The sequence below is a fragment of a genome, unplaced genomic scaffold, assembly GCF_019419815.1.
Source record: "Pyrus x bretschneideri cultivar Hongxiangsu unplaced genomic scaffold, Pyrus_bretschneideri_v1 Contig58, whole genome shotgun sequence".
In the NCBI taxonomy this organism is placed as follows: Eukaryota; Viridiplantae; Streptophyta; class Magnoliopsida; order Rosales; family Rosaceae; genus Pyrus; species Pyrus x bretschneideri.
Genome location: NW_025999796.1, coordinates 576,721 through 586,833, shown reverse-complemented (window position 1 = coordinate 586,833; position 10,113 = coordinate 576,721). Strand labels below are relative to the sequence as shown.

Here is a 10,113-nt window from a genome sequence, read left to right as displayed (position 1 = left end):
TACAAGCCATCACCGTTCCTCATATCACTTCTGTCTCCGCCATTAAGCTAGACTCATATAACAAGCCACCTCCGCAACCCGCCCCTGAAAAATGCCTGCAAAATTTTGTGCCACCCATCCAAAATGACCTCGTCATGACTCTTGATCCAAGCTCTATCACAGTTAACTTTAATTGTACGAAAATGTGGCTGTAGCCAACTGGTATGGGATAATAGCCTTTTCTTTTTCTCAACTCTGAATTCTCATCTGGGTGTTTTTTCCCAATTCCCACCCCACTCCCCCCAAAAAAAAATACCTCCCAATTCTTCTCCAATTTTTCTCGGCACCTCAGAATCTGGGTTTTGGCCTTTACAGTCTGTTTTGGAGAATTCTGTAAAATTCCAGTTGGATTTTTGGGCTTTTGTTGTTTTGTTGTTGTAGTGACTGATTGGTTATGGAGAAAAGCTGGATGAGGAGGAGGATATGCATTTTTCTAATTTTGTGTGTTTCCATTGCGACTTATGTGGCAACTTTCCCAGGTGATCTGAAAATTCTGAATGATTTCAGAAAAGGGTTGGAGAATTCAGAGCTTTTGGAAGGCCAGACAATGGAAACGACCCTTGCGGCCCTCCATGGCCTCATGTGTACTGCAATGGGGACAGAGTCACATAGATTAAGGTTCAGAAAATGGGACTAAAAGGTCCTTTGCCCTAGAACTTCAACCAGCTATCTAAGCTCAACAACCTTGGCTTCCAAAGGAACAACTTTAATGGGAAATTGCCTACCTTTAGTGGCTTATTAGAACTCGAATTTGCTTACTTGGATAACAATGATTTCGATACAATCCTTTTAGATTTCCTTGAATGTCTTATCAGTCTAAGGGTTATGGCTTTGGATCACATTCCGTTGAATGCGTCTACCGGATGGTCTTTGCCTAATGAGTTGGCAAAATCTGTTCAATTGCAAAATCTGTCCTTGATTGAATGTAATTTGGCAGGACCGTTGCCGGAGTTTTTAGGCACATTGCCGTCCCTCACTGTCCTGCAACTCTTGTTTAATAGATGAACAAGTGTGATTCCGGCTAGTTTTGCAGAGTTTTTGGTGCAGACGTTGTGGTTGAATAATCAAGATGGTAGACTGATTGGTCCTATTGATGTAATTGCATCAATGTCGTCGTTAACACAGGTTTGGCTGCATGGAAACCAGTTCACCTGAACAATTCTGGCAAACATTGATGATCTTTCTTCTCTCAGGGAACTCAGCCTTAATGGCAACCAACTTGTTGGTCTGATTCCGCAGTCACTGGCAGACATAAAGCTTGACAAAGTGGACCTGGGAAATAACCGACTAATGGGTGCAATACCGAAGTTTAAGTTTGGTAATATTTCTTATAACTCTAATCCATTTTGTCAAACTGATCCTGAGCTACAATGTGCCCCAGAAGTTACTGCACTTTTGGATTTCCTCAGTGCTTTGAATTATCCCTTTAGTCTTGCATCCAAGTGGTCTGATAATAATCCATGTGAGGGGTCGTGGTTGGGATTGAGTTGCAATCCATAGACTAAGGTTTCCGTCGTCAATTTGCCTAGACGCAAGCTAATTGCTAATTTGAGTCCTTCACTTGCAAAGTTAGATTCTTTAATTGATGTAAGGCTTCCAGGAAACAATATTAGTGGTAAAGTTCCTACTAACTTTACTAAATTGAAATCCTTGAGTTTATTGGATAATCGAGCCTCCTTTTCCAAAATTTCGTGACAGTGTGAAGGTCATCACCGAGGGAAATCCTCTTTTAGTTGCTAATCAAACTGTTGCCCCTCCTCCATTATTAGAAGCCCGCCTCCGCTTAACAAGTCACAACCTCCGTCAAACAGTCCATCAGATACCCCATCATATGGTGGTGGAAAAACACCACTATCCCATAGTCCACCTTCTCCAATTGCACACTCAAGTCCTAATCCATCCGGTTCTTCTGTCCAAGTGGATGTTCAACCGCAAAGTTCTAAAAAATCCAACCCAGTTATTATTGTGGCTGGAATTGTAGTTGTTTCTGTTGCGACCCTTCTGATGATTTGTCTGTCTATTTACTGCTGTAATAGAAAGGAAAAAAAATATCTCGGAGGCTCCTTCTTCAGTTGTGATTCAACCTAGAGACCCATCTGATCCGGAAAATATGTATAAGGTTTCAGTTTCTAATAATACCACCGGAAGCTTGTCAACTAAAACTTGGACTACTGTCAGTAACTTCAGCAGTGGAACAGATAACTCTCATACGATTGAGGCTGGGAACCTTGTTCTTCGACAGGTGACTAAAGGTTTTGGACCCGAAAATGAGCTAGACTGTGGCGGATTTGGAACTGTTTACAAGGGTGAACTAGACGATGGGACAAAAATAGCAGTTAAAAGAATGGAAGGTGGGGTAATCAGTAATAAAGCATTGGATGAATTTCAGTCAGAAATTGATGTTCTTTCCAAGGTTCGTCATCAACATCTGGTTTCTTTTTTGGGTTACTCCGTCGAAGGAAATGAAAGGCTTCTTGCCTATGAGTATATGTCTCAAGGCGCTCTTAGCAGGCATCTTTTCCATTGGAAGAGCTTCAATCTGACGCCATTATCTTGGACAAGGAGACTCATAATTCTGTTGGATGTTGCAAGAGTGATGGAATACCTACATAATTTAGCCCACCAAACCTTCATACACCGAGATCTCAAATCTTCCAATATTTTTCTGGGTGATGACTTTCATGCAAAACTTTCAGTTTTTGGGTTGGTGAAACTTACTCCAGATGGGGAGAAGCCTGTTGCAACTAAGCTTGCAGGGACATTTGGATACCTTGCACCTGAATATGCCGCCAAGATTTCTTTTAAATCCCCTATCAAATTTGGTTCTGAAATCGAATTATACAAGTTCATTGTACAACTGCTGTAAAATCATATACATGTTATGATTATAAATTGATGTTGTCTTGTACTTGTAACACATGTCTACAACTGCTGTAAATTCAAAATTCCTTTTATTTTTTCACCTCGAAGAGAGATAAATCACTTTTGAATAAGCCCAAGGTGATAAAATGACCTGCAAATCAAATTCTCGTACTATCTCCTTTGGTTTACCAAAGTATGTTCACTCAGAGATCAGAAAGCAATATGCTGATTAAACTAAACATTTATTTTGTAATTCAAACAAAGTGAAGATAACTAGTTCTATTGGCCGTCGATTTTTTCCATAGGGTTGCGACTTGGTGACTGCATCTTACTTTAGCTAAAAATGTCGGTAGTTTCCTTGAAATGGAGGGACTCTATGTGATATCCTGCAGATGATTGAATATTTTAGTTTTCAAATCGTTATGTACTTTTACATCTAATCTACATAACTTGTCTTACTAAATCATGATAATTGATTTCAGTGATGGGGAAAATCACAACAAAAGCATATGTGTTCAGCTTTGGAGTGGTGTTAATGGAACTTTTAACTGGATGGATGGCGCTTGATGAGAACTGGCCAGAGGAAAGCAGGTACTTGGCCGAGTGGTTTCGACAATAGCTGAACTAGCTGGTCATTGCACAGCGAGGGAACCAAGCCATCGGCCTAAAATGGGACATGCAGTGAATCAAAAAGCCATAGTCCCTACTTGTCGAAAATTGGAAACGAGTTGAAGACGAATCCAATTGTTTCTCAGGGATTGTTTACAACCAACCTCTACCTCAGATGTTAAAGGTTTGGAAAGAATCAAAAAGCCAAGGAGTCAACTATAATAGCCTTGAGGTTCCTGCAAGGCCTAACAGATTTGCATAGTCCTTCACTTCCGCGGATGGGCGATGAGTAAATTGGTAAGTCCACAGAATCTATTGGCTCTTGCAGCAGTATAATCTCTATGTAGGATGTCATATTAAGTTCTTCCTTTTTGTTAGTGTCCATTCTAGTACTCAGAGGTGCTTGCATCGGGAGTGTGAGAATTGTCCGGTCCATATCATCAACGTAGATAGAGGACGTTTGTTCGTATTTTAATGAATTATGTAAGTTTACTTTATATGCATGTTAGTTTGAAAAGAATCAATTGCATTCACTATCATATTAATGCACATATTACTCTTGATAATTGTTTCGAAATCAAGAAATTACTAGACACTTCTGCGATATCAACGCTCCCCCGGGAGCTCCCTTCCTGTTGCAACAATTTTCCAGAAAAGTTGATTGTGAAATTTACATGCGTCGGAGATCATATTTTTACCACGTAATTTCAAACCAGTCAATAGATGCAATTTTAAGCATGGACCAAAATCAATTAGTTTTAGTGATTGAAGGCTGAAGCAGTCAAAGACCTGAACTAATGCAAACAGACTTGTTATTTGTAATTTTTCGCTTCACTGGTTCTGCTTAGGCTGCAATCTCTATTTTGCTCTTTGGGTACATACTACATGAGTTCTGGATTTGAAGTAGAATGTTGTGTTTTATTGTGTTCGTGTCGTGTCGGCGTCGCGTGAAGTTACTCTAAACTCAAAGCCGATTCATTAACTTATCATATCCAAACACATAACCCTGCCATTTGTAGATTTTGATGTGTCGGATTTGAACAACTTTTTGTAATGATTATTTATGATGAAAGATTTACAAAATAAACAGTTCGGATCTTGAATACAATGCTGACTGAGCTACAAAACGACAAATGTTTTTAGAAAAATAAAAGATTTATAATAAAGATAATGTATAGTTGTGGTATAAAAACGTGTGTTTTAAGTGAACACTAACCCTACTAGTTAATACCAGTGTCAACCTATTATGTACGGACTTGACTCACCCTTTAAGACTAACTGAACTCTTCAATTTTCTGGGAAGAAACACATGTTGTCTGTTTATTTCAAAAAAAACACGTCAAGCTGTTTTTTAGGAAGCACTTGTATATTTATTAAAAATTTCAATGTGATGTTAATAGAATTTCTTTTCCTGAAATTACTTCTAACCATAAGTACTTTTAAAAAAAAAAATTAGTGAGAATTGACCATAATTATTTTTTATAAGAATCGAACCTAAAACTTCTCATTTATAAAAAAAAAATCACTAAATAGTAATACTAAGTGGCAATTCTTTTTAAAATAAAGTTTAGAAAGTGAGCATTGCATAGGTGGCTTTGCAGCACAAAAATTGGCAGTTGTGAAGTTGGTCCACTCGACTTTAATTCCCAGAATGCTATTTTTTATGTATTTGTTGCTTCTGCGTGTAGTTGCATGTTTGCTGCTGGGACACCCGCCCCTGCCCCCCCCCCCCCCCCCCCCCCCCCCCCCCCCCCACGGGGGGCATTCCCAAATGACAAGAACCTGCTGATTTTATTTAAACAAACATAATTTGAGGGGAAGATTTTCTACAGTGGTCAGGAGCATCAGGTATTCTGAATTTTTTTACTCGTTGTAGTTTTAATTAAAAATATTAAAATTAAGATTTAAAGGATAAAAAATTCAGAATATTTTATACTTCATAAAACCTATTCACTTTGAGAAGGAGAGGATTGACATAAAATGCCTCTTGAGTGTTTTGCTAATTAATGCTATTATTCATAAATTTCTCTGTCATAGTTGTATGGTTATCACAACTTATGGACTTAATATTTTCAATAGTTAGGGTCAACAACCAATATTTCTTAACAATTTGTCTATTTCGTTGTATAATTCTCCAAAGAAAAAAAATGAAGTGCATACGGGAGAGTTTTACACTTTTAAAAGTCCAACGAGTTTTACACTTTTAAAAAGTCCAACTTAATCTCACGTGTATGTCACGTGCTCATTTTATCAGCAAAAATGTCAAAGTTAACCTTGAATTGGGGCAAGTAGTAAACTAGGGTGTTACTTTTTAATTTTTCTTTAATAGTCTGGAGTACTCAGTATTACATGAAATAAACGGTCATGATTGAATTGATGAAATACTATTTTTACTTACTTGTCAATCTAATGGATATAAAGCCGCTTGAAGACTTACCCATTACCTTTCCAAAAACTTCCCCAAGTTTTTAAGTACTAACAATGTGCCGGCTACATATAGTGTTTTAACATTTTGTATCGTATCATTTTTTTGGGGGTGTGATATCCACACACCCTTTTTTACTTCTCCTTTTAAGTTTCCGGCCGTCAGATTGGATGAATTGAAGAAGATCAACGAACATAAATTAATAAGGGTGTGTGAGAAGTAAAAAGGGGTGTGTGGATAACACACCCCTTTTTTTGTGATGTAACATTATTCTCAAGACAACATACCTGTTAACTTTTCACGCCTAAATACATTAACTCAAATTAATTTGTAAATTTTACGTGTAGAATCGTGTTTCAACCATACACTAATTTCTCTATATTTCTGACAAGAATGACCACGACATGAGACATTTCAAATAATATCAAGTTGACAAGTTGAACATAAAGCAAGCACCTTATAATATCATGAAACCTAATTATGTGAAACACATTACATAAAAATGACCAAGTTATTATGCTAAATGATTTTTCAGAAAAAAAAGATATATAACAAGTGTATCGTATTTTGCGAATGAACATTAGCCAACCCCGTTAACTAACGTATTAGTATTGTGTAAACCCACTTTACAGACCTAACTATATAAGTTTTTATGTTTATTCGTGTTATGTTTATTAGAGTGAGGCTCTTTAGAATAGCGGTATTTTAAACAATGAGTCTTCCCGCGTACACAGCAACCCCAATCCAACTCCCTCAACTTCCCAAACAACCACCGCCGTTTCTCCCACTTCCAAACCCTTCCCAGTCCACCTCTCCTAATCCGAACCAGTACCGGAAGCACTCCGTCTCGCTTGAAAGGACCAAAACCCCCATAGACCCCACTGTTTCATGGACCTCATCAATATCCCACCGCTGCCGGAATGGTCATTTAGCTGAAGCTCTTGCTCACTTCATCCAAATGAGACGAGCTGGCGTCGAACCCAACCACGTCACATTTGTTACACTTCTCTCTGGCTGCGCCCATTTTCCGGCCAAGGGCGTTCTGTTCGGGCCTTCGCTTCATGCTTATGCCCGGAAGCTCGGATTGGATACAAATAATGTGATGGTGGGCACGGCGGTGATTGATATGTATGCCAAGTGTGGCGGTGTGGATTTTGCTAGGTTGGTTTTTGATGGGCTGGATGTGAAGAATTCAATGTCTTGGAATACTATGATTGATGGGTATATGAAAAATGGGAAGGTTAGGGATGCGGTTGAGCTGTTTGAAAAAATGCCTAAGAGAGATGCGGTTTCTTGGACCGTGTTGATTGGTGGGTTTGTCAAGAAAGGTCAGTTCGAGCAAGCGTTGGAGTGGTTTAGAGAGATGCAGCTCGCGGGAGTTGAACCAGACTATGTGACCATAATTGCTGTAATCGCTGCGTGTGCAGATCTGGGAACGCTTGGTCTAGGTTTGTGGCTAAACTGTTTTGTTATGAAGCGAGACTTTAAAGACAATGTTAGGATAAGTAACTCGTTGGTTGATATGTATTCTCGATGTGGTTGTATTGGTTTTGCTCGTCAAGTATTCGAGAACATGCCGGAAAGGACATTGGTGTCATGGAACTCGATGATTGTGGGATTTGCAGTTAATGGGCACGCAGAGGAAGCTCTTGAGTTCTTCAACCTGATGCAGAAGAAAGGGCTCAAGCCAGACGGGGTCAGCTTCACTGGAGCACTCACCGCCTGCAGCCATGCTGGTTTAGTCGATGAGGGGCTCCATTACTTTGATAACATGAAGGGAGTTCACAGAATAACACCCAGAATCGAGCATTATGGATGCATAGTCGATCTCTATAGCCGTGCAGGGAGGTTGGAAGATGCCTTGGGTGTAATAGAAAACATGCCGATGAAACCAAATGAAGTTGTGTTGGGTTCTTTGTTGGCCGCTTGTAGAACCATTGGGAACATCAGTTTAGCTGAAAGATTGATGAAGTACCTCTCTGAGGTTGATCCTGGTGTTGATTCCAACTATGTGCTCCTAGCCAATATATATGCAGCTGCTGGACGGTGGGATGGTGCAAACAAGGTTAGGAAGAAGATGAAAGACCTCGGAGTACAGAAGACACCGGGATGTAGTTCCGTTGAGGTTGACTGTAACATTCATGAATTCGTGGCCGGTGATAAATCCCATGTTGACACAGACTGTATATATTCAACCCTAGAGCTTCTCTCCTTTGAGCTCATATTATGTGGGTATGTTCCAGAAAACATTGTGAGAGAACCGTACAAGTTTGATTGACACTGTAGTTGTAGATTATTCAAGAATACAATATATTTCTGCGACTGCTTGTGAAGCTCCGAAATCAGTCTTATCAATATAATTCAAGAAGTGATTTCGTACACCCTCCCACCCCACCCCCCCCCCAAAAAAAAAAAATCCCCTATGTTTATTCAATCTAACACAAGGGGGAAAAAACAAAAAAAATGTGCAAAACGAGAAAATGGGTGTGCGGAAATTATTTCGCTATATAATTCGTTTGTGAGATGTGAACTAAAACTATGACATGGTACTAAAAAAAACCAGTACAAACAAGTTAAAAAAAAAAACTTTATGATATTAGCATCGGTGAAATGAGGAGAAGAAACACCAAACCAACAACAGAGAACTTCATCGACCCGAAAAGTGATGAATGAAGGTTCTTTCTTCCTTGGGTTCTTTACAGCCTCTAACAGTTATATCCATTGCCATCAAAATATGTTCTCCCACAAAGTCAAGTTCCATAGCAATGGAAGAGAAAGCATTCCAGTCCGTGTATAGTCTGTTCCATCTGTTCCCACCACAAATTCGGAAGCCACATGTAGAACTCTCAGTAACTAGAAGGCAACCTTCAGATTAAGAAGTATATATAGGCTTTATGAACAAATTTCAATCCCGAAGGCAACCTGAGAAGGGAATTTTTCCCCAAAAGCATCATGAGCAAAGAACTGGTGTAGTTTTGCAAGTACTTCATTGTTAAATGCCTCAAATAGATGCTACATTAGGTCGCCTTCCGTAAAGCATCTCTTCCACTCTCTCAGCCACCTCTACCTTCCTGTGAATCCTACAAGCCCCCAACAATGCACCCCATAATGCCTCATCCGGCTCCACCGCCATCCCCAAAACCAATTCCTTTGCTTCATCCACCCGTCCCACCCTACCCAACAAATCCACCATACAGGTATAATGCTCCAACCCAGGCATCACCCCGAACCTCTGCTTCATCATTTCAAAATACTCCTTTCCCTTCTCCGTCAGCCCTCCATGACTACACGCTGTCAACACCGTAGTGAAAGTCACCCCGTCCGGCCTCTCTCCTGCCTCCACCATCCTATCAAACAACTCAAACACCTCATCAAACACTCCATGCATCGCATAACCCGCCATAATTGCCGACCAAGAAATCTCATTCCTCATTAGCATTCCGTCAAACACTTTATGGGCACCCGCCAAATCACCACACTTGGCATACATACTAATCAACGCATTCGAATTCGCCAAGTCAAAGCCAAACCCATTGACCAAAACAGCTCCATGAACTTGTTTGCCGAGCCTCAACACCGATAACCCGGCACAAGATTTGAGAACCGCAGGCAAGGTATGGCGGTCGAAGGGTTTATTGGCGGCGAGCATTCGGAGAAAAATGGACAGAGACTGAGAGAAGAGGCCTTGGGAAGAGTGGGCTCTGATGAGGGTGTTGAATATGAAGGTTGGTCGGCTAGTGCAGAAGGAGAAGAGAAGGTTGGATTGCTTCAGTTGGGAGGAGGCGGCGTAGGAGCAGAGGAGCTTCGTTCGAATGAAGTCGTGGCGGGAAATGCCGAGTTTTATGGTTTTAGCATGGAGCTGCGTGAGGGTTCGGAGGTTCTTGGACGAACTGCAGCCGTCGAGTAGAGTGGCGTAGAATGGTATGAGGCCGCGAGGTGGAGGAACAGCCATTGCTGCCTGTATAGGGAGCAATTGTTCCTGAAAGCACAATTGTGAAACCCTAACGCGATATCAACTTCGACCGTTCCATTCAAACAAATCATTACGTTACAAAAACGTGCTTTGCAAAAAAATCACAGGGTGGAATAATTTTTTAGGTAACAAAAAAATTTAGGAAGGCCACCTAGTTTTACAATTAGTGGTACTCCTGTTTATTTATAAGTGATGTTTTAGGTTT

At 40.2% G+C, this 10,113-nt stretch overlaps 2 protein-coding genes and 1 pseudogene across 2 annotated transcripts; 2 read left to right on the top strand and 1 right to left on the bottom strand.

Annotated features, from left to right (window-relative positions):
• The first annotated feature begins 319 nt into the window (after positions 1-319).
• LOC103963692 lies at positions 320-3,799 on the top strand (annotated as a pseudogene).
• A 2,697-nt stretch (positions 3,800-6,496) lies between these two features.
• Positions 6,497-8,268, top strand: LOC103963686 (pentatricopeptide repeat-containing protein At1g05750, chloroplastic). Its single transcript, XM_009376521.3, has one exon. It carries the CDS (start codon positions 6,648-6,650, stop codon positions 8,211-8,213), a length of 1,566 nt encoding a protein of 521 aa, XP_009374796.1. The 5' UTR covers positions 6,497-6,647; the 3' UTR covers positions 8,214-8,268.
• A 148-nt stretch (positions 8,269-8,416) lies between these two features.
• Positions 8,417-9,887, bottom strand: LOC103963685 (putative pentatricopeptide repeat-containing protein At3g11460, mitochondrial). Its single transcript, XM_048571269.1, has 2 exons — positions 8,858-9,887; positions 8,417-8,742 (listed from the first exon to the last, which is right to left on the bottom strand). Exon 1 carries the CDS (start codon positions 9,885-9,887, stop codon positions 8,937-8,939), a length of 951 nt encoding a protein of 316 aa, XP_048427226.1. The 3' UTR covers positions 8,417-8,742; positions 8,858-8,936.
• Positions 9,888-10,113: the final 226 nt, after the last annotated feature.

What these genes read in the sequence shown, in the direction of transcription:
- LOC103963686 (XM_009376521.3), top strand. Translation starts at nt 6,648, where the DNA reads ATGAGTCTTCCCGCGTACACAGCAACCCCAATCCAACTCCCTCAACTT.
- LOC103963685 (XM_048571269.1), bottom strand. Translation starts at nt 9,887, where the DNA reads ATGGCTGTTCCTCCACCTCGCGGCCTCATACCATTCTACGCCACTCTA.